Here is a 24,674-nt window from a genome sequence, read left to right as displayed (position 1 = left end):
ACAAAGCAGAACATCTAATATCAGCAAATTGTTTTACGATGTATTTCTTTTAAGCCGTGCGTTTTATTTTTTCCAGCGTACCTGTCCAATGATGCAGCTCAACGTTCCGTTAGCCGTTAGATGAAAATTATTTATTAATTCTTCGTTCGATGTACTTTCCATCCGATTGACGTTATTTTATCTTTATTTTTTCACAATAAATACACAAAACTGTGTTACAACTGGAACTTTATGCAATTAGACAATTAGAAAATCGCACTTACCATCGCAATGATGCAGTTCAACGACGTTAGAAAGTATCCTGTCGATGTATTTTTTCACAAAAAATCCAGACAAAACAAATCAATCTTCAAGCAGGTTGTTCGTGATGCTGTCAGATCCCTTGGGTGTTTACCCTCCTGATATTTCAAGCACAGTAAACTTGATCTCTGGAGGCCCGATAAACCTGACCAATCAGGGCCAGGTGAAAAGTCTCACGTGGGATCAAGGGGACCAATCGCAGCAGAGTACGTAAACTGTTCAGTTGCTGCCATCCATCCATCCATCCATCCATTTCTATACCCTGTAAAAAAATAAAAAATAAAAAATGATGACTATAATTATTTGAATTATTATCTAGTTATCTATCAATCAAATGGTTGTTTGTGTACATGTTTAAACTTTAACATGATCTAATACCATTATAGAGGAGAAATAACCCATATATTAATGGGAATTTCTTTTACAAATATTTCTACATTAAATAATTCATTAAAACTACAGGCGGCACAATTTTAATGTTAAATTATGAATTGAATTGAAATCACGAAGAACTAAAAAAGAAGGTGGTTTTAAGAAGTGTTAAAACAAAATGTAGCAGTTGTCATGCAATGCTATGAATGTCATTGCTAATATTTGATCAATGTAGACATTTACTTGTCCTGATCCCCTTGCCCTGCTGCGATTGGTCCGCTTGGTACAACGTGGTCCCACTTCTGCGCTATGATTGGTCAGGTTTACAGGGCCTCTGGAAGTCAAGTGGCGGGTTGCTTGCTAGCAACCGATAACCTGCTGAAATCACTTTTGTGTGGCTCGTGAGTGACAGAAGTAAAAAAAAAATAGACCGTTTTAATTTCTGACGGTTCACCGAACTTAATTCAGGTATATATCACTCGAAAGGTCGGTGTGATTTGAAAAATTGTTCTGTTAAATAACGTCCCAGTTTTAACTTCCGATACAGTTTTACATATTTGTCGTTAAGTGTACTTAACGTCGCTCAGGTGGAAAGTGCATCGAACGAACGGCTGTGTAACGGCTAATGGAACGTTAGTATACTGTAAAAAATAAAACCCCTAAAACTTTGAAATTCTTATTATTAGTAGTAATTTTCTTGATTATGAGCTGAGATTTCATATGTGTTGAATTAGCGTGTGTGTTTATTGTGGGGTTTTTTTTGCAGGTGATCATTCCAGTTACGAAGAAATCCCTTGAGGAAATGATCCATCACTTGGATTTCTTCCCTGATGTGAGTTCCAAGCAGTCATTGTTTTGTTTTTTTTTATGCACTTGCAATCTCACTTGTCTTCAGCATCCTGTTCTGTGTCCTTCACATCATGAGAGGTCAGACATCTTCAACTTCCTGTTGAGTTCACGCCACTTCTTGCAGCCGTACGAGCTAATGACACCAGTTTGTCACCTGTGCTTGGAGCAGCAGCGCTCTGGAGATCATCTGCTATCAGGTAGGTGGATTATAAACACACACACACGCATAATATTGCTGACATGTTGACACTTTTGTGTGCAAACATTTTTAAACACATCTTCACCAATTAAACATTTCACCTTCATGCTAATCTTCGATTGCAAACATTGATTTTTTTGTGCCCAATAGATGGTACTAACATACCTCTTTCTATCCACTAGATGGCACTAACTGCTGTCATTTGGCATACACTACATGACAGCTGCCATGCTGGATTCAATCCACTCGATGGCACATTTATCTCTGTTCGGCCCATTAGACTGCACTGATACTTTTTATTTTGAGAAGGTACTGACATGCCTCTCCACTGTTGGCAAAGTCATTATCACACAATTTCTGTCCACTAGTTGGCACTAACACGTCTCATTTGGTCCACTACATGGTGCAGATGCTTCTTTTGGTCAGCTAATGGCACTGAAAAAGTCACTTTCTATTCATATGATATATTTCTTCCCTTCCTTTTTGTCACTAGTACTCATTGCGAGACATACAGGAGATGCCCCACCGTTTTATGAAACGCCAGTCAACACTCATCCAATATGAAAAGGAATTCACTGGATTTTCTACGCTGAAAAAGTCCTGGAATATGAAGACAGGAGAAGATTGTCATTCCTTTCTTCTGTCTTCCCATGAAAGACATCTTCTTCCTGGATGAAAGCTGTGCTAGCAGGCTTCCAAATGGACACATTAACCTTGAGGTTGGTCCACAATTAAACACACACACACATTGACTTAGTGACACATTAAGAAATAAATGAGTAATCACAATGCTATGATGTAACAATGCCACCTTGTGGATGTGTATAGCACACAATTGCTTGTGTACAGTTGTCCCTCATTTATAACGTAGAATTGGTTCCAGACCAACAATAAATTAATTTCTATGATAATGTAAATAAATGGATAGACCATAGAAAAACATGTTTATGACTTTCTAAATATGTTATTTAAACATCATTGGAGACCTGTTGACATGAAATAACACCTCAATAGTCACCTAACCAGTTAGCCTTGAATTTATTTGTTCTTAACTTAACTTCATGCAGTGTTAAAGGGCACCTATTATGCTTGGCCCTTTGTATTGTATAGAGTGATGAAAAATTATTATAACATATTGAAAACTTCATTTAAGCTGTCTATTGTCTTGTATTTGGGTGAACCATGTAAACATGTATTATAGTTAATATTTTAAGGTATGAACATTTGTATGAATCAGTTGTCTGTACATTTAATCAAAATTGGATCAACCCAATCAATATGATGATATGCTAAGAAGTTCTCTATGTATTTATATATAAATATAAGTAGTATGGACTTTCGCCAAGGCTGCCCTTTGTCACCGATTCTGTTCACAATTTTCATGGACAGAATTTCTAGGCGCAGCCAAGGTGTTGAGGGAGTCCAGTTCGGGGGCCTTAGAATCTCATCTCTGCTATTTGCAGATGATGTGGTTCTTATGGTTTCTTCGGGCTGCGACCTTCAGCGTTTACTGGGACGGTTTGCATCTGAGTGTGAAGCTTCTGGGATGAGACTCGGTACCTCCAAATCAGAGGCCATGGTTCTCAGTCGGAAAAGGGTGGAGTGCTCCCTCCGGGTTGGGAATGAGGTCCTGCCCCAGGTGGAGGAGTTTAAGTATCTCGGGGTCTGGGTGGCGTGTGAGGATGGGGAGCATGCTCCTCGGAGTGGGGCCTGCTCGGGGGGGCGGTGCTCTTCCGGGCGTTTGGGTGTCTGCTGCCACTGGTCCTATGCTCTGCTGCATCGCTGTCCCTGTCTTTGCCCATCCCCAGTCTTGCCTTATGGCTCGTCGGGGATGATTCTCCGGTACGTGGGTGGAGCGCTGCTGGTTCTGGGGGGGGGGGGTTGGCCCTCCCGGTGGATGGTGGGGTCCGTCGGTGGCCTTGCGCTGGTCTTTACTCCTCGGCTCTGGTGCTTGGCCTCCCCATGACTTGGAGCTATGGCTCTCCCTCACGGGGGTGAGCTGCCCGGCGGGTGTCGTCCGGCGCGGTGGAGCGCCTCACCACTCGCCTGCTCGCCCCCTCCGCTTGCTCATGTGCGGGCCTCCTCCCCTCACCCGCTCCTTTGTCTGCCACACTGCCGTAGCCCTGATGCCGTAGTCGAGGGGAGTCTGGAGGTGCTATGCCTTGGCGGTTGTTGGAATAATTGTACATAAAGTTATTCTATTTTTACTATATTCTTATGACCTATTTTTCTTATGACCTACAAACATTTCGTATCACTCACATAACAAAGTAAGATTAACGCTGTACATGTGCTTCATATCACTCACATAACAATGTAAGATTAACGCTGTGACGCCTGCACTTGGTGTACATCATGATTAAGGGAAAACAGAACATGACAGAACATTCCTCAGCAGATAGTTTTAACACCCTCGTGGGACATAGGCACGGGTCAGAAGTAGATATGACCTCAAGGTGTATGTGTGTGTGTATATGTATCACCAGAGAATCACATGTCAAGGATGAGGTGTCCACACATTATGGATAACATGTTGTACAAAGAAACTGGTTTCAACTGGAATAATCAAACCCCCCTTCCCTCAGAAAACTGATTGTAACCAGGGCCTTCCTTCAATAAAAAGGCAAGAGGGCAGGAACTGCTTCAGAGTGAGGTGGCGAATTGTTACTGAACGGTTCCTGATCACTCTCCTTGCAAGTAAAAAGAAACTCATCTCTCTGTGTCTTCCTTTGTACAGGCAGTGTTTTTTACAAGTGTCGGGGTTTTAAACCTGACATTTTATTGGTCCTTCGAGCCGGATTCCAAGACACCTGACGATCCCAGCGGGCAAGCGAGATCCAGGCAAGACTGTGGCCACAGCATCAAGACCCTTTCCGGGACTGGTCCCTCACTTGCGGGCTGGGATCCGAAGGTTGAAGGAAATCCAGAGACGCAGAGACTGTGAGTACAAATTTTGTTTAAAAGAAATGAAAGTGAGAAAAAGTAAAATAGAAGAAGAGTAAAATAGAAGAAAAAGAGAAAAAGTAAAATAGAAGACAAACCCTGCAGGTCAGACAGTTAAAATCCGTTGGCGGAGTAGACCCCCCTAGTTGAAACAGACTAGTTAAATTCTACATAGGATATGCGGAGTCCTCTGGGAAAATAAAGACGCGCGAAGTGTGAATGTGAATGTATGAATGAAAATACAATTACCACTAGGTAACTGTGTTTTATACCAAACCAACAAGAAGCAAATGGTGAGCCTTTGTGGATGCTTGTAGGCAAGAAAATTCCACCTGAAAAGGTTGAAGAGAATTTTACCACAAAAGGTTGTTGATCACCATCTTGTTGAAAATAACCCCAGTGTTAGAACACGACAGGTGTTAAGAACCACTGGGTCCAAATTTAGTTCAAAATGGGGAAGGGACAAAGTACAGAAAAACAAAAAGTCCTTGAAGAACTCTCCTGCAAGGACTGGAAGGTAGTTGAAAAAGAGGATAGTCTAGCAGTAGACCCCCTATATTATTGGATAAAATAGCACAAATTCAACGGAAAATTATCCACAGCATGTATTAGGGAGTTACAACAAAACATAAAAAAGAAATGTAAACAAAACGAGAAGAGAATGAAAAAGAAAGTGAGTTGTTTGGTCTTGTGGAAGGTCAGGTTATGACTGGCTTGGTAAGACAGGATAAGAAAAGCGAGAGATATATAAGATAGTAAGAGAAGTTTTACTTCATGAGTATCAGAAAGATGAAGAAAAAGTAATGAAGGAATAAAACCAGCAATAGAAGATTTGTTAAAAACTTAAGTCTTAGTAGAATGCGATAACCCACCATGTAACATCCCTATTTTCCCAGTGAGAAAAGTGCCACTCTCTGTGGGATGGAGAATGATATAGGACAAGCTGTAAATCAAACTGTGGTGGCGAGAGCACCTTGTGTGCCTGACCCACACACATTGTTAAATTCTTTACCAACAGATGTCACATAGTTCACCATAGTAGACATCAGTAAGGCATTCTTCTCCATTCCAATAGAGAAAGGAAGTTCAGGTTCGCATTTACGTTTGCAGAAAAGAGAAAAAAAAATAAATAAATAAATACATAAATAAATAATATATATATACATATACACGCTTACCACAAGAATATTGTGAACGCCCGACAATTTATTCACAAGCAATGATGGCCAGTATGTCCACGTTTGAACCCCCAAATGGAAGCCAGAAATTATTACATGTAGATGACATCCTACTAGCATCACCAGATAGGAAGTCATGCTAGGAAGACACAATAGCCTTATTGCACCATTTAGCGAAAGAAGGCCATAAAGTGAGTAAAGACAAACTACAATTTTGTAAGCAATCAGTGAAGTATTTAGGCCATCAGTTGACAGGACAAGGGCGAACCATTCTAACAGACAGAAAACAAGCAATCTTAAATGAAGCTAAACCACATTTAACACTTGAGCGATGCACCACGCTCAACCCAGCTACCCTTCTACCATTCCCTGAGGAAGGCCAACCACGTGATTGTTATGAGCTAACAACACAAACTGCAAAGTGTAGACCAGACTTATTAGATCAGACACTAACAAAAAGGGGTGATTTTGTAGATGCTTCCTCAAAGGAAAAATTATTTGGGAAAAACAATAACAGGCTATGCAGTCATAGCGCTTACAGAAGCATGCAAATTAATGAAAGGTCAAAAGGTGACAATTTATACTGATAGCCAATATGTATATTCAACAGTACATATCTTTGCACAATATTGGCAAAACAGAGGTATGATAACATAAACGGGAAAACCAGTAACTCATGCAGGATTATTAACAACTTTACTAGAAGCAGTGCAATTACCAAAACAAATTGCTGTATGTAAATGCACGACGCATACTAATAATTCAGATCCAATATTTTTAGGAAATATGTTCGCTGATAAAATGGTAAAACAAGCGACACTAAAGGAACTGAACCTTCTTAACACAGAAAAAATTACAAGTACACTTTGAGATCCTGGCAGACATGCAACAACAGAGTCCAAAGCAAGAAATTGACCACTGGCTAAGGAATAAAGCAATCCTGGACAAAAATGTTAATATGTCGACAGATAATAAAACAATCTTGCCAAAAAATTGCATAAGTGGGACGCTATTTTGAGCCATGGTTTTACACATGTCTCAACAGGAGGGATGTGCTGTGGCACAATAGTGTGCTATTAACACCCACTTTACTACGTAGGGATTTAATTCTTATTCAAAAAAATTTTGTAGAGCGTGTTTAACGTGTGCAAAACACAATGCCCAGGGCAGCTTGCGACCTCGGCGTGGCCAATTTCAAAGAACCACAATACTTATTTCAAGAAATACACATGGACTTCATTGAACTCAACAACAGTGAAGGGAAAAAATTCTGTTTAGTGATAATAGACTCATTTTCAAAATGGATAGAACTGTTTCCTACAAAACATCCAGATGCACTAACAGTAGCTAAAGCTCTATGCAAAGACATAATTCCACGCTATGGTATTCCAGAAAAAATTTACAGTGATAAACTATGACTAAATTATCCATCTCCATCTTAGTATTTACCCTAACTGTACCTATTTGCGTCATGATAATAGCATTGTGGTATCTGCTGTAGATTTGTAGCTCCTCAACGACCTTCAGAGGAAGTCCGGCTACAAAGGGGGCTGTAATTCTAGTTTGCAGTCGTCTCAAACCGGTGAAGATTGTCCACAACTCTGTTGCGTTATTAGGAGGGGTTGCAAGCCTGCTGGTAAGATGATCACTCAGACGCATAAAAATAAAAAAATAAAAAATAAAAATAATTAATTAGCAGCAGTAGGAGGACTGATCGGAGCAATAATAGTGATGTCACTGCCACTATGGAAAAAATAAAAATAAAAAAAATCTTAACATGCAGAAAAGAAGGGTGGGGACCCTTAAAACACCTTGGATAATTAGGTGGGCATACAACAACTCCAGATGTATGACCATAGCCCCAAATTCGACTACCGAACTCCAAATACCCATATCATCATTGAAAGGATTTTCAAATAGACATCAGGTGTCAGGGGAGACATATGCTAGTTATTGGTGGTATGTTACTGGACACGTGTTAGATTTAAGTTGGGACACATTGATTACCACCCAGGAAGGTGATTACTGGGCACCTGGTACCACATTAGAAGCCAGGCATTTCCATAATAAAATTATGTTAAAGAAACATGGGGCCATATTAAGTATGACGTTTGCTTTTAGCTCAGCTAAGCTCAACCCATATGACCGACCATTGGGCACTACTTTAAATACCCCGTGTTGGGGTTTCCTTTTATGGGCCTACTCTTCTGGGGTAGATCCCTACTTTCCTATAATTATTTGCAAAAATCAAAGTATGACCCCTGTTGAACTGCCAATCACAAATAACTACACACGTCACGCTGGAGTTAAAATAGCCGTAATTCGAAATACAGATGATTGGTTTCATGCCACTACGGGCATCTCACGACAAAGCAATAACTGGCTGCTGCTAGTGGAACAGGCAGCAAAAATGTCAAATCAAGGAGATTGTGTAGTATGTATAGGAGCCAGACCACTGTTACAAGTAGTGCCTTCAACTATGGGAATAGATTGTTTGATCGAAGTAATGAATAAAACCATTGCATAAGAAAAAAAAAAAAAAAAAAATTGTTCACAATGGGATAAGCTCTATCCTCTTACTTCCACTGAAAAACAAAAACAGTATTTTCTAAAAGGTAGCTATAGGAACCTTCTCATGCATAAACAGAACAGGTGTTGGAATCAAATTAGGAAGATTGAATGATACTGAGTGTCAATCAGTAGAGATGGTAGACATAACATTCAAACCCAGAATCAAATAGATCAGTGTCAGGGTGGGATAAAATGATCCCACCTACATAGACAGTATTGGAGTTCCGAGAGGAGTCCCTGATGAATACAAATTAGTCAACCAGATAGCAGCAGGTTTCGAATCATCAATTTGCTGGTGGTGCACAATTAACAAAAATGTAGACAAATCAACTACATCCACTATAACGTGCAGAAATTAGGAAACAACACTGAAAGAGGGTTCTCCGCCATCCATGAACAACTGTCAGCTACCTCCCTCATGGCTTTCCAAAACAGAATTGCTGTTGACATGCTCCTGGCGGAGAAGGGCGGAGTATGTGCCATCTTTGGTGATCAGTGCTGCACGTTCATTCCGAACAACACAGCAGCAGACGGGAGTCTCACCAAGGCCTTGGAAGGTCTAAGGTCCCTTAACAGCAAGATGAAAGACCATTCTGGAGTTGACACGTCAATGTGGGATGGTTTTGGAGACGTATTTGGCAAATATAAACAACTGATAATGTCAGTTTTAATGTTAATCGCTGTATTTGCAGCTATTCTCACCTTATGTGGATGTTGTTGCATTCCCTGCATTAGAGTTTTTGTGCACCAGGCTAATCACCACTGCTATCCAACCAATTAAGCAAGAGGTGTCAGAAATATATGCGCTCCTTACTCCAAAAGGGGAGCCCCAAGAAGACAGCTACGATGGAGACACCGAAACTAAAGAGATAAATGATGAAACATCATGGCATTTTTCGGACTTGCCAGGACTGAAAATCTAAAAAGAAGAGGTCAACGGAGGATGGGAGAATATATTGCAAAATGAATAAACAGGAGGGAAATGTTGGAATAATTGTACATAAAGTTATTCTATTTTTACTATATTCTTATGACCTATATTTACTATATTCTTATGACCTATTTTTCTTATGACCTACAAACATTTCGTATCACTCACATAACAAAGTAAGATTAACGCTGTACATGTGCTTCATATCACTCACATAACAATGTAAGATTAACGCTGTGACGCCTGCACTTGTGGTGTACATCATGATTAAGGGAAAACAGAACATGACAGAACATTCCTCAGCAGATAGTTTTAACACCCTCGTGGGACATAGGCACGGGTCAGAAGTAGATATGACCTCAAGGTGTATGTGTGTGTGTATATGTATCACCAGAGAATCACATGTCAAGGATGAGGTGTCCACACATTATGGATAACATGTTGTACAAAGAAACTGGTTTCAACTGGAATAATCAAACCCCCCTTCCCTCAGAAAACTGATTGTAACCAGGGCCTTCCTTCAATAAAAAGGCAAGAGGGCAGGAACTGCTTCAGAGTGAGGTGGCGAATTGTTACTGAACGGTTCCTGATCACTCTCCTTGCAAGTAAAAGAAACTCATCTCTCTGTGTCTTCTTTTGTACAGGCAGTGTTTTTTACAAGTGTCGGGGTTTTAAACCTGACAGCGGTCCGTACCTCCCTGGGCTCGGGGCCTGGTTGTGGGTCTGGGACCCCTGGGTCCCCCGCCCTGTGATGCCCCGGACGCCCCACCCGGGGACGTCCACAGTGTGTGCTTGCGTGTGTGTGTATTGAGTGGATGGGGTGTGCGCGTGTGTCTGAGATTATTTTATGTATTTATTGTTTTAAATACTTAGATAAATAATGATTAGTTTTATTATAATTATATATATATATATATATATGCGGGGGCGCCCCTGTGCCCACGGGTGTGTGGCCTTCGATGCCCTTCTGCCCTAGTGGGGTATGGTCTCCCGCTGGTCTCGGGGGTGCGGCTCTCCTCTGGCCTGCTGGCGCCCTGTTGCCGGTTGGGATTGCTCCTCCATGGCCTCTTGCTGGTCTCTTCGGGGAGTTGCTTCGGGGGCGGGTCTTGGGGAGTCGGCCCTGGCTTTTCCCACACCCACGGGGCCGGAGGATCTCTGGCGGTGGGGGCTTGACCTGGCTGCGCGGGGCGGGGTTTGCTGGGTGGTAGAAGGCAGTCTCTCTCCTTTTGTCATTCTCTACACAATCTACACAATCTTCTTGATTTGACTTTTTTGCTGCCTGTTCCACTAGCAGCAGCCAGTTATTACTTTGTTGTGAGATGCCCGTAGTGACCTGAAACCAATCATCTGTATTTCGAATTACGGCTATTTTAACTCCAGCGTGACGTGTGTAGTTATTTGTGATTGGCAGTTCAACAGGGGTCATAGTTTGATTTTTGCAAATAATTATAGGAAAGTAGGGATCTGCCCCAGAAGAGTAGGCCCATAAAAGGAAACCCCAACACGAGGTATTTAAAGTAGTGCCCAATGGTTGGTCATATGGGTTGAGCTTAGGTGAGCTAAAAGCAAACGTCATACTTAATATGGCCCCATGTTTCTTTAACATAGTTTTATTATGGAAATGCCTTGCTTCTAATGTGGTACCAGGTGCCCAGTAATCACCTTCCTGTGTGGTAATCAATGTGTCCCAACTTAAATCTAACACGTGTCCAGTAACATACCACCAATAACTAGCATATGTCTCCCCTGACACCTGATGTCTATTTGAAAATCCTTTCAACGATGATATGGGTATTTGGTAGTCGAATTTGGGGCTATGGTCATACATATGGAGTTGTTGTATGCCCACCTAATTATCCAAGGTGTTTGTTCGATCTGCGTTTGTGATCGGTTAGGGTCCCCACCCTTCTTTTCTGCATGTTAAGATTTTTATTTTTATTTTATTATTTTATTTTTTATTTTTTTCCTTTCTACTTTTATTTTTATGCGTCTGAGTGATCATCTTACCTGCAGGCTTGCAACCCCTCCTAATAACACAACAGAGTTGTGGACAATCTTCACCGGTTTGAGACGACTGCAAACTAGAATTACAGCCCCCTTTGTAGCCGGACTTCCTCTGAAGGTCGTTGAGGAGCTACAAATCTACAGCAGATACCACAATGCTATTATCATGATGCAAATAGGTACAGTTAGGGTAAATACTAAGATGGAGATGGATAATTTAGTCATAGTTTATCACTGTAATTTTTTTCTGGAATACCATAGCGTGGAATTATGTCTTTGCATAGAGCTTTAGCTACTGTTAGTGCATCTGGATGTTTTGTAGGAAACAGTTCTATCCATTTTGAAAATGAGTCTATTATCACTAAACAGAATCTTTTCCCTTCACTGTTGTTGAGTTCAATGAAGTCCATGTGTATTTCTTGAAATAAGTATTGTGGTTCTTTGAAATTGGCCACGCCGAGGTCGCAAGCTGCCCTGGGCATTGTGTTTTGCACACGCTAAACACGCTCTACAAAAATTTTTTGAATAAGAATTAAATCCCTACGTAGTAAAGTGGGTGTTAATAGCACACTATTGTGCCACAGCACATCCCTCCTGTTGAGACATGTGTAAAACCATGGCTCAAAATAGCGTCCCACTTATGCAAATTTTTTTTTTTTTTTTCCAAGATTGTTTTATTATTTGTCGACATATTAACATTTTTGTCCAGGGTTGCTTCATTCCTTAGCCAGTGGTCAATTTCTTGCTTTGGACTCTGTTGTTACATGTCTGCCAGGATCTCAAAGTGTACTTGTAATCATTTTTTTTTTCTGTGTTAAGATGGTTCAGTTCTTTTAGTGCCGCTTGTTTTACCATTTTATCAGCAAACATATTTCCTAAACATATTGGATCCGAATTATTAGTATGTGCCGTGCATTTACATACAGCAATTTGTTTTGGTAATTGCACTGCTTCTAGTAAGGTTGTTAATAATCCTGCATGAGTTACTGGTTTTCCCGTTGATGTTATCATACCTCTGTTTTGCCAATATTGTGCAAAGATATGTACTGTTGAATATACATATTGGCTATCAGTATAAATTGTCACCTTTTGACCTTTCATTAATGTGCATGCTTCTGTAAGCGCTATGACTGCATAGCCTGTTATTGTTTTTCCCAAAAAAGTAGGATGTCATCTACATATAATAGTTTCTGGCTTCCATTTGGGGGTTCAAACGTGGACATACTGGCCATCATTGCTTGTGAATAAATTGTCGGGCTTTCACAATATTCTTTTGGTAAGCGTGTGTACGTATATATATATATATATATATTTTTTTTTTCTTTTTACTGCAAATGTAAATGCGAACGTGAACTTTCTTTCTCTATTTGAATGGAGAAGAATGCCTGATGTCTACTACGGTGAACCATGTGACATCTGTTGGTAAAGAATTTAACAATGTGTGTGGGTCAGGCACACAAGGTGCTCTCGCCACCACAGTTTGATTTACAGCTTGTCCTGTATCATTCTCCCTCCCACAGAGAGTGGCACTTTTTTTTTTCACTGGGAAAATAGGGATGTTACATGGTGGGTTATCGCATTCTACTAAGACTTAAGTTTTTAACAAATCTTCTATTGCTGGTTTTATTCCTTCATATGAATTTAGTTTTATTAGGTGTACTTGTACTTATACTACTGGTTCATCATTTGGTTCTGGTTGTATTTGTTAAGACAAGCCTAGTCATGCTGAATATAGCTTTTGGATTTAGCGAATTCAGCAGCGTGTGTGGATCTGCAACACACAGAGATGTTTGGATTACTGCGTTGTTTACTGCTATTAAGTCCTGAACCATCCTCCACCCTGTTGATGGAGGTGCCTTTTTCAAAGGAAATATTGGTGTGTTTACTGGGGAGTCAGCACATTCTATTAGTACACCTGCCTTCTTTAGATCTTCAATCACTGGCTCTATTCCTGCCATTGCATCTGGTTTTAGAGGGTATTGTTTTATCCTGGGACGATGCTCTGTTTTGGGTCTAACTATGACAGGTGCTGCTCCTTTCGCTAATCCTACGTCTGTCATTTGAGGTGTACACTGCGGGGGTTGCTCTCCTAATTCTTCATTTGGTGCTGATGCTCCCACTGGCTGTTCCAATTGTTGCCTCAACACGTTGTAAGGACCTGAATATTCATTATCTTCCCTCCGATGAAACGTTACGGGTTTTTCTTTCTCTTCACTTTCTTTTTCTTTCTGCTGTCTTTCCTTCCCCTGTTTATTTTTTATTTTTTTATCCAGACTTGTGTCTGCTCATAATCTTTTCCTCCTCCCGTCTAAACTTACTCTGAACCTTCACAATATTATCCCAACTCTGCCCTTCACACACTTCCCACGTACCATCTGTCTATCTTTATTCTTATCCTGACTTACCAAGCCACTCATAACCTGACCTTCCACAAGACCAAACAACTCACTTTCTTTTTCATTCTCTTCTCGTTTTGCTTACATTTCTTTTTTATGTTTTGTTGTAACTCCCTAATACATGCCGTAGATAATTTTCCGTTGAATTTGTGCTATTTTATCCAATAATATAGGGGGTCTACTGCTAGACTATCCTCTTTTTCAACTACCTTCCAGTCCTTGCAGGAGAGTTCTTCAAGGACTTTTTGTTTTTCTTTACTTTGTCCCTTCCCCATTTTGAACTAAATTTGGACCCAGTGGTTCTTAACACCTGTCGTGTTCTAACACTGGGGTTATTTTCAACAAGATGGTGATCAACAACCTTTTGTGGTAAAATTCTCTTCAACCTTTTCAGGTGGAATTTTCTTGCCTACAAGCATCCACAAAGGCTCACCATTTGCTTCTTGTTGGTTTGGTATAAAACACAGTTACCTAGTGGTAATTGTATTTTCATTCATACATTCACATTCACACTTCGCGCGTCTTTATTTTTCCAGCCCAGAGGACTCCGCCATCCTATAGAGTTTAACTAGTCTGTTTCAACTAGGGGAGTCTACCCTCCACGGAATTTAACTGTCTGACCTGCAGGGTTTGTCTCTTCTTCTTCTATTTTACTTTTTCTCACTTTCATTTCTTTTAAACAAAATTTGTACTCACAGTGTCTGCGTCTCTGGATTTCCTTCAACCTTCGGATCCCAGCCCGCAAGAGAGGGACCAGTCCCGGAAAGGGTCTGAATGATGTGGCCACAGTCTTGCCTGGATCTCACTTGCCCGCTGGGATCGTCAGGTGTCTTGGAATCCGGCTCGAAGGACCAATTAAAATGTCAGGTTTAAAAATCCTGATGCTTGTAAAAAACACTGCCTGTACAAAGGAAGACACAGAGAGGTGAGTTTCTTTTTACTTGCAAGGAGAGATGATGGAGACTGCACAGTTACAATCCTCCTACCAACTCTGAAACAGCCTCCATTCTCCTCGCTATTTATTGAATCAGGAACGCCCTAGTTACACATGGTTTCACCTGCTAAGGGAAGGGGGGTCTAACTATTCCAGTTGAAACCGGTTCTTTTGCACAACATGTTATCCATAGTCTGTGGGTATCTCCTCTTTGGCATGTGATCTTCCGGAGACACTCACACACACACACACACACACACTCTTTGAGGTCACATCTACTTCTGACCCGTGCAGCTACGTCATCTCGAGAGTGTGATAAAACTATCTGCTGAGAGAATGTTCTGTCACGTTCTGTTTTCTCTAATCATGATATACACCAAAATGTACAAGCGACACAACATTAATCTTACTTTTGCCCCGTGAGTGATATGAAATGCTTGTAGGTCATAAGAAAATAGGTCATAAGAATATAGTAAAAATAGGTCATAAGAATATAGTAAAAATAGGTCATAAGAATATAGTAAAAATAGAATAACTTTATGTACAATTCTTCCAACAGGCGGGTTTCTTCTTTGTTGAGAAAAAAGACAAATCCCTTCGGCCATGCATAGACTACAGAGGCCTTAACGACATCTCCATAAAGAACCGGTATCCCCTGCCCCTCATTGCCACCGCCACTGAGCTCCTGGAAGGAGCTAAGATTTTCACCAAGCTGGATTTGCGTAATGCCTATCATCTTGTCAGGGTACGAGAGGGGGACGAATGGAAATCAGCCTTCAACACCCCAACTGGACATTATGAGTACTTGGTGATGCCCTTTGGACTGACCAATGCCCCAGCAGTGTTTCAGGGCCTTGTCAACGACGTTTTGAGGGACATGTTGAACATTTTTGTGTTTGTGTATCTTGATGACATTCTTATTTTTTCTCGTGATGAACCTACCCATGTGCAGCATGTCAGGAAGGTGCTGCAAAGGCTCCTTGACAACCACCTATTTGTGAAGGCAGAAAATGTAACTTTCACCAGTCTTCTGTATCGTTCTTAGGGTTTATTCTGCCCGAGGGGGAGGTGAGGATGGACCCGGGAAAAGTCTCGGCGGTGGCAGAGTGGCCCACTCCCAAGTCTCGTAAAGATGTTCAAAGATTTCTGGGATTTGCTAATTTTTATCGTAAATATATCAGAAATTTTAGCTCGGTAGCCTCTCCTCTCCATGCCCTCACCTCTCCGCACAAACCATTTCACTGGACTTCTGAGTGTGAGAAAGCTTTTGTGAAGCTTAAGGAGAGCTTCACCACAGCCCCGGTGCTGGCCATCCCTGATCCCCGTCTGCAGTTCGTGGTTGAAGTAGATGCATCAGATATTGGAGTCGGAGCCGTCCTGTCCCAGATCGGTACAAAAGACGGTAAACTGCATCCATGTGCTTTTCTGTCTAAAAAATTGTCTTCGGCAGAGTGCAATTACGACATTGGGGATCGCGAGTTATTGGCAGTCAAGACGGCTCTTGAAGAATGGAGACACTGGCTGGAGGGGTCTACGCTGCCGTTCCAGGTATGGACTGACCACAAAAATTTGGAATATCTCAAATCTGCCAAGAGATTAAATTCTCGACAGGCTAGGTGGTCATTGTTCTTCAGCCGTTTCAATTTTACCTTGTCATACCGTCCGGGTTCCAAGAACACCAAGCCGGATGCTTTGTCCCGTATTTTTTTTCGCAACATCCTACCTAACTCGTGTTTTGTCTCAGCCTTGCAGTGGGTAATAGAAGACAAGGTTAGGGAGGCAGGACTTGAAGTGCCTCGGCCCCCGAACTGCCCTCCAGATAAATTATTTGTTGTGGAAGCCATGAGGGGTCCGGTCATTCATTGGGCTCACACCAATAAGACCTCCTGTCACCCTGGGGTTAAAAAGACCATATTCGTAACCCAGCAACGCTTTTGGTGGCCCAACATGGCAAAGGATGTTTCGGAGTATGTCTCTGCCTGTCCTGTTTGTGCTGCGAACAAATCTTCATCACAGAAACCCGTGGGAGAACTCAGGTCCTTGTCTATTCCCCACCGGCCCTGGACCCATATATCGTTGGACTTTGTTTGTGGATTGCCCCCGTCAGAGGAGAAGACAGCCTAGTGCATCCACTGGTATGTCTCCGCATCATGTGGTATTTGGTCACAACCCTCCTTGTTCCCCTCTCTCAGCAAAGATTCCGTGGTTCCCTCCGCCTTGGCCTTGGTGGGCCGCATCAAGAGAGTTTGGCAGAGGGCCCGCAAGAACCTTCAAAGGCAGTCTGATATTTACAAGGTGGCGGCGGACCGTAAAAGAATTCCTGCTCCTGCCTATACGGTGGGCCAAAAAGTTTGGCTGTCCTCCAAGACCCTTCCCCTGAGAGTGGAGTCTAAGAAGCTTGCTCCTAGGTTCGTCGGCCCATTTCCAATTTCCAAAGTTATTAATCCTGTCTCAGTCCGTCTGAAACTACCTAGGTCCATGCGAACCCACCCATCCTTTCATGTGAGCCAGATAAAGCCTGCGAAAACCAGCACCCTGGTCCCACCAGCCAGCCACCCACCACCCGCCCGAATCATGGATGGAGGTCCGGTTTACACAGTCAGGAAACTTCTGGCTGCTCGACGGCGGGGTCGAGGTTGGCAGTATCTCGTCGACTGGGAGGGATATGGACCTGAGGAACGCCAATGGGTACCCTCCCGGTTCATTTTGGATCCCTCCCTCATCAAAGACTTTCATGTAGCTCACCCTGAGGTTCCTGGGCCGTCAGGAGCCGGCCATTGAGGGAGGGGTTCTGTCATGCCTGCCATTGCCTACCCCGCCTTTTCCTTGGAGACCCCGCCTCCTGCCTGATTGTGCTCAGGTGTCCCTCATCACCCAATTTCCGGCTGCTATATATTGCCTCTGATTCCTCCTGTCTGGTGCAAGTTCGTTGTACTCTCATGTCTCGTTCTAGCATTCCTTGTCATCGCCTCGCCTGGTTCTCGACCCTCGCCTGCCTTTCGACCTCTCCTACTGCCTGCCGCTCTTGGATACCTTTGCCTTATTGGACTGACTTCCTGTGTACCGACCCTCACCCGCGTGTAGAACCTTACCTCGTGCAGTGCCTGCCAATTCTGCCTTTGGGTCCTCCTTCCCACGTCCTGCCTTGACAAAATGAAGTTTTTTAGATAGATAGATAGATAGATAGATAGATAGATAGATAGATAGATAGACTCCCTTTATTGTCATTGCACAAAAACACAGTAGTGAAATTGCCAACGAAATGTCGTTGCCTGGCTCCCATATAATAACAGACACAAAAGAAGATAAGTAATAATGAACAATAATAATAATAATAATGTGGAGAATATATAGATAGAATAGACACCAAATATGAACAACATAATGTAAAGTGCAGTGTGAACAGTAAATTGCCCAAATAATTTAAATAATTTAAATAAATAATAATAATGTAAGTAAAGGTAGAGGGGCTTATTTGGCATTGAGCAGTCTGATGGCCAGGGGGAAGTAGCTGTCTTTCAATATGTTATAATACATTTTCATCACTCTATACAATACAAAGGGCCAAGCATAATAGGTCCCCTTTAACACTGCATGAAGTTAAGTTAAGAACAAATAAATTCAAGGCTAACTGGTTAGGTGACTATTGAGGTGTTATGTCATGTCAACAGGTCTCCGATGATGTTTAAATAACATATTTAGAAAGTCATAAACATGTTTTTCAATGGTCTATCCATTTATTAACATTATCATAGAAATTAATTTATTGTCGGTCTGGAACCAATTCTACGTTACAAATGAGGGACAACTGTGGTGGCATTGTTACATCATAGTATTGTGATTACTCATTTATTTCCTAATGTGTCACTAAGTCAATGTGTGTGTGTGTTTAATTGTGGACCAACCTCAAGGTTAATGTGTCCATTTGGAAGCCTGCTAGCACAGCTTTCATCCAGGAAGAAGATGTCTTTCATGGGAAGACAGAAGAAAGGAATGACAATCTTCTCCTGTCTTTATATTCCAGGACTTTTTCAGCGTAGAAAATCCAGTGAATTCCTTTTCATATTGGATGAGTGTTGACTGGCGTTTCATAAAACGGTGGGGCATCTCCTGTATGTCTCGCAATGAGTACTAGTGACAAAAAGGAAGGGAAGAAATATATCATATGAATAGAAAGTGACTTTTTCAGTGCCATTAGCTGACCAAAAGAAGCATCTGCACCATGTAGTGGACCAAATGAGACGTGTTAGTGCCAACTAGTGGACAGAAATTGTGTGATAATGACTTTGCCAACTGTGGAGAGGCATGTCAGTACCTTCTCAAAATAAAAAGTATCAGTGCAGTCTAATGGGCCGAACAGAGATAAATGTGCCATCTAGTGGATTGAATCCAGCATGGCAGCTGTCATGTAGTGTATGCCAAATGACAGCAGTTAGTGCCATCTAGTGGATAGAAAGAGGTATGTTAGTACCATCTATTGGGCACAAAAAAAATCAATGTTTGCAATCGAAGATTAGCATGAAGGTGGAATGTTTAATTGGTGAAGATGTGTTTAAAAATGTTTGCACACAAAAGTGTCAACATGTCAGCAATATTATGCGTGTGTGTGTGTTTATAATCCACCTACCTGATAGCAGATGATCTCCAGAGCGCTGCTGCTCCAAGCACAGGTGACAAACTGGTGTCATTAGCTCGTACGGCTGCAAGAAGTGGCGTGAACTCAACAGGAAGTTGAAGATGTCTGACCTCTGATGATGTGAAGGACACAGAACAGGATGCTGAAGACAAGTGAGATTGCAAGTGCATAAAAAAAACAAAACAATGACTGCTTGGAACTCACATCAGGGAAGAAATCCAAGTGATGGATCATTTCCTCAAGGGATTTCTTCGTAACTGGAATGATCACCTGCAAAAAAACCCCACAATAAACACACACGCTAATTCAACACATATGAAATCTCAGCTCATAATCAAGAAAATTACTACTAATAATATGAATTTCAAAGTTTTAGGGGTTTTATTTCTTACAGTATACTAACGTTCCATTAGCCGTTACACAGCCGTTCGTTCGATGCACTTTCCACCTGAGCGACGTTAAGTACACTTAACGACAAATATGTAAAACTGTATCGGAAGTTAAAACTGGGACGTTATTTAACAGAACAATTTTTCAAATCACACCGACCTTTCGAGTGATATAGCTGAATTAAGTTCGGTGAACCGTCAGAAATTAAAACGGTCTATTTTTTTTTACTTCTGTCACTCACGAGCCACACAAAAGTGATTTCAGCAGGTTATCCGTTGCTAGCAAGCAACCCGCCACTTGACTTCCAGAGGCCCTGTAAACCTGACCAATCATAGCGCAGAAGTGGGACCACGTTGTACCAAGCGGACCAATCGCAGCAGGGCAAGGGGATCAGGACAAGTAAATGTCTGCATTGATCAAATATTAGCAATGACATTCATAGCATTGCATGACAACTGCTACATTTTGTTTAACACTTCTTAAAACCACCTTCTTTTTTAGTTCTTCGTGATTTTAAATCAATTCATAATTTATCATTAAAATTTTGCCGCCTGTAGTTTTAATGAATTATTTAATGTAGAAATATTTTTAAAAGAAATTCCCATGAATATATGGGTTATTTCTCCTCTATAATGCTATTAGATAATGTTAAAGTTTAAACATGTACACAAACAACCATTTGATTGATAGATAACTAGATAATAATTCAAATAATTATAGTCATCATTTTTTATTTTTTATTTTTTTTACAGGGTATAGAAATGGATGGATGGATGGATGGATGGATGGATGGATGGCAGCAACTGAACAGTTTACGTACTCTGCTGCGATTGGTGCCCTTGATCCCACGTGAGACTTTTCACCTGGCCCTGATTGGTCAGGTTTATCGGGCCTCCAGAAATCAAGTTTACTGTGCTTGAAATATCAGGAGGGTAAACACCCAAGGGATCTGACAGCATCACGAACAACCTGCTTGAAGATTGATTTGTTTTGTCTGGATTTTTTGTGAAAAAATACATCGACAGGATACTTTCTAACGTCGTTGAACTGCATCATTGCGATGGTAAGTGCGATTTTCTAATTGTCTAATTGCATAAAGTTCCAGTTGTAACACAGTTTTGTGTATTTATTGTAAAAAGATAAAGATAAAATAACGTCAATCGGATGGAAAGTACATCGAACGAACAATTAATAAATAATTTTCATCTAACGGCTAACGGAACGTTGAGCTGCATCATTGGACAGGTACGCTGGAAAAAATAAAACGCACGGCTTAAAAGAAATACATCGTAAAACAATTTGCTGATATTAGATGTTCTGCTTTGTTGATTAGTTTGGTCATTTTTACAGGCTGGTAACGTGTGATTTGTGTGTAGTAACGTGTTAATTATAATATGAAATATAACGACTAGCACTTGTTTACTTACACGTTGACTTCGAGAATGAAAATAATATTTTGTTGTTTATTGTCTTGTTTGCAGGTGAACATGTTCAATTACAGGCAAATGGCAAACAATTTGGTTTCAGCATCTCTTGAGGCGCTGATCCAACACATGGATTACTACCCTGATGTGAGTTCCATCTTTCTGTCAATGCACTTGTCAGCCTCACTTGTCCTCACCATCCCCTTCTGTGTCCTTCACATCATTAGAAGCCGTACGCCTTCAACTTCCTGTTGACTTCACGTCTCTTCCTGCAGCCCTATGATCTAATGACACGAGTTTGCCACTTGTGTTTGGAGCAGGGCTCTGGAGATGACCTGCTAGATCAGGTCTGTAGATTACAACTGACAACAAGTTGTAATAACTGACAAGGTATTTATGCTTACATTTGATGTTTCTTCAGATACGTCTCTACGAAGAGGCGAAGAAGCTGGTGCAGCTGATGACTGAGTGGACTGAGGCCTTTCCACACGACTTCAGCGATGAGCGGATGATGCGTTCTCTCAGAGATATAACACATCATGTAGCTGGCGTGGACGAGGTTAGTGTCACATTTCCTCCGTACATCAAACACTAGATCAGTGTTTCTCCACCTTTCCTGAGCCACCTTTTTTTGGGGGGGGGTGAATCTTGCGGCACATCACTAACCCAAAATGTTACAAAATGTCGCCACGACCTCTCACGTGCATCACTAGTCTATTGTAGGAACGATGCATCAGCTTCGTGTTCCCACACGGACGAATATTACATTGCTCGGGCAGTCGTTACACCACGGACACTAGACAATTACATAATATTTGCAGAAAATTATTAATAAATGTTAATTAAAAAAAGTGATAATTCCTCACTAGTGCACCACGGCACAGTGGTTGAAAATTACCACACTAGATGACACTAACTATATTATATACTATATTATAGAGCTGTAAATCCCCATTCAATTCCATTGGACTGCACTGATGCTACTTTTTGTTCTGTCCACTAGAGGGCGCTAAACTCATTTTGTTCACTAGATGGTGCATATGCGTCTTTTGGTCAGCTAATGGCACTGACACACAGTTCACTCGTCATCACTTTCTATTCATATGATATATTTTTTCCCTTTCTTTTTGTCACTAGTACTCACTACGAGACATACAGCAGGCGACTGACCGTCTTCTGAAAAGCAAGTCAACGCTCATCCAATATGAAGAGGAATTCGCTGTGCTAAACTCCATGCTAGCCGAGCATCCTGCCTCACCGGAACCGGAGGAAAGAAGCGGCATACTGAGCATGTGCGATGACCCCATCATCTTCGCCCAGCAGCTCACACACATTGAAATAGTAAGCACTTACTTGGGACTCCATAGTATGATATTGTACACTAACCACACCTTTAGTCATATAGTAGATATGTGGTTGTGGTGTACAAATACAACTTTGAAATATTTTTCTTCATCACCATTTCACTTTTATTGCTGATTCTTTTTCTTCCAGGACAGGATGAGTTTGATCGGGCCGGAGGAGTTCACCCAATCATTTGCAGTGAAGAACCCTCAGGTAGATGTGCAGTGACAGTTATTATGTCTGTGTGTGTCTGGACTTAAAACATGACATGACCAATTTTCCCTACTTACTGACTTACAGGTGTTTGTGTGTTGGTCTTTTTTGTCTCTCATGTGCATGTTTTCAGTGTCAGGGCAGCAACCTTGAGGCTTATGTGAGGTGGTTCAACAGACTGAGCTCCCTTGTGGCTACTGAGATCTGTATGGTATGTTCACTGGTGTTTGCATTTAGTCAGCTTGTAAAGATTTCATGGCGCTCCATACGGGTTGTTTAGGAGTCTGTGACTTATTCGTGTTCTGGCATTGCAGCCGACCAAGAAGAAACACAGAGATGGAGTGGTCAAGTTCTTCATCGATGTGGCTCAGCAGTGTTTGGATATTGGAAACTTCAACTCCCTAATGGCCATCATTGGTGAGTATTTTTTTACCATGAACTCTGCTGCCTTTTGTTCCAGCTTTCGAGTTTTTCTTTTTTCTTTTTCTAGACCTGATAGTGAAGTATTGTTGTCTTACAAAAAAAGCACAGATGGATTCTTTTTGTGTGTGTCACTAAATCTGTGATTCTACCTTTCAGCGGGGATGAACATGAACTGTATTTCCAAGCTGAAAAAGACCTGGAATAAAGACAACACTCACAGGTTTAAAACCTTAGAGGTGAGAAAAATCACATGACCAAATACTAAATACCATCATGGAGGACACAGTACACTATCATTGCCTTATTCTTGGTTGTCTCAGAACCTGATGGACCCATCCTATAACTTCAAGAACTATCGCACTGCGCTCCATGACGCCACTGAGATGTCCAACACTGCTGACAGCACCCAGGAGAAGATTGTCATTCCTTTCTTCTGTCTTCTCATGAAGGACATCTTCTTCCTGGATGAAAGCTGTGCTAGCAGGCTTCCTAATGGACACATCAACCTCGAGGTTGGTACACAATTAAACACACACCTCAGTTTTCATCATTAATCTGTACTTTAACCAAATAAACCACACAAATGTAATAAATAAAATATGGATGAGTATAGTGTATGTAAGTGTAGGTAGCTATGATTAGATTTGACTCAAATGTGTTTTCTTTTTTTTCAGAAACTGGAGGATATTACAAAGCCGATCAGCCAGTTTCTGCTCTGGCGTCAGGCCATATGCCCATTCCACAGAGATGAGACAATCCTTCAGTTTCTCATCACCATGCCGATCATCACCGAAGACGGTAAATCAACCCGCTGTTATATCTTGTCTTGTTTTATACTTTATCATGTACATTATATGGATAAAAATGACTGCATGTGGATTAGGGATGAATGTATTCTTTTTTTATGAGACAATTAGTTAAAGTTATGTGTGGTGTTTTGTTTCTGCAGAGCTCCATCTGATCTCTGAAGGCATCGTGAAGGACAGCCGTCCATCTTTTTGGGGGTTCCTCACACAAAAATTAAAAAAAAAGAAAAAACAATAAACCATTCAAAACCATTCTTATATTCCTTTCTTTCTCTGAAGATCCTCTGTCCCATCAGTCCAGCATCATTCAGGATGCTCACTCACTTTTGTTCTGCTCAGCCATTGGGGCAGATAATTTTATTCATCTAAATGCTTTGGGGATGAGACTCTGAGGCCATGGTTTCAGTCCAAAAGGTCTTACTCAAACCAAAACGGATGCTAACCAAATAGATTTTTCTCATAAGAAATCATTCATTCATTCATTCATTTTCTACCGCTTATCCTCACCAGGGTGCTGGAGCCTATCCCAGCTGTCTTCGGGCAAGAGGCGGGGTACACCCTGGACTGGTCACCAACCAATCACAGGGCACATATAGACAAACAACCATTCACACTCACATTCATACCTATGGACAATTTGGAGTGGCCAATTAACCTAGCATGTTTTTGGAATGTGGGAGGAAACCGGAGTACCCGGAGAAAACCCACGCATGCACGGGGAGAACATGCAAACTCCACACAGAGATGGCCGAGGGTGGAAT

At 41.4% G+C, this 24,674-nt stretch overlaps 1 protein-coding gene across 1 annotated transcript; it reads left to right on the top strand.

The window, feature by feature from the left end:
- The first annotated feature begins 273 nt into the window (after window positions 1-273).
- LOC131112014 (ras-GEF domain-containing family member 1B-B-like) lies at window positions 274-24,305 on the top strand. Its single transcript, XM_078794341.1, has 21 exons — window positions 274-288; window positions 1,439-1,504; window positions 1,568-1,718; window positions 15,289-15,399; window positions 15,723-15,803; window positions 15,942-16,079; window positions 16,128-16,225; window positions 16,694-16,800; window positions 16,870-17,014; window positions 21,185-21,274; window positions 21,355-21,474; window positions 21,549-21,686; window positions 22,265-22,468; window positions 22,622-22,684; window positions 22,818-22,895; window positions 22,999-23,101; window positions 23,264-23,343; window positions 23,428-23,619; window positions 23,782-23,905; window positions 24,057-24,095; window positions 24,193-24,305. Exons 1-21 carry the CDS (start codon window positions 274-276, stop codon window positions 24,303-24,305), a joined length of 2,256 nt encoding a protein of 751 aa, XP_078650467.1.
- The last annotated feature ends 369 nt before the right edge of the window (window positions 24,306-24,674 follow it).

This window comes from Doryrhamphus excisus, linkage group LG10 (assembly GCF_037039965.1).
Source record: "Doryrhamphus excisus strain RoL-2023G ecotype Guam linkage group LG10, RoL_Dexc_Guam_v1.1, whole genome shotgun sequence".
Classification (NCBI taxonomy): Eukaryota; Metazoa; Chordata; class Actinopteri; order Syngnathiformes; family Syngnathidae; genus Doryrhamphus; species Doryrhamphus excisus.
This window is presented reverse-complemented; position numbering and strand designations above follow the sequence as displayed.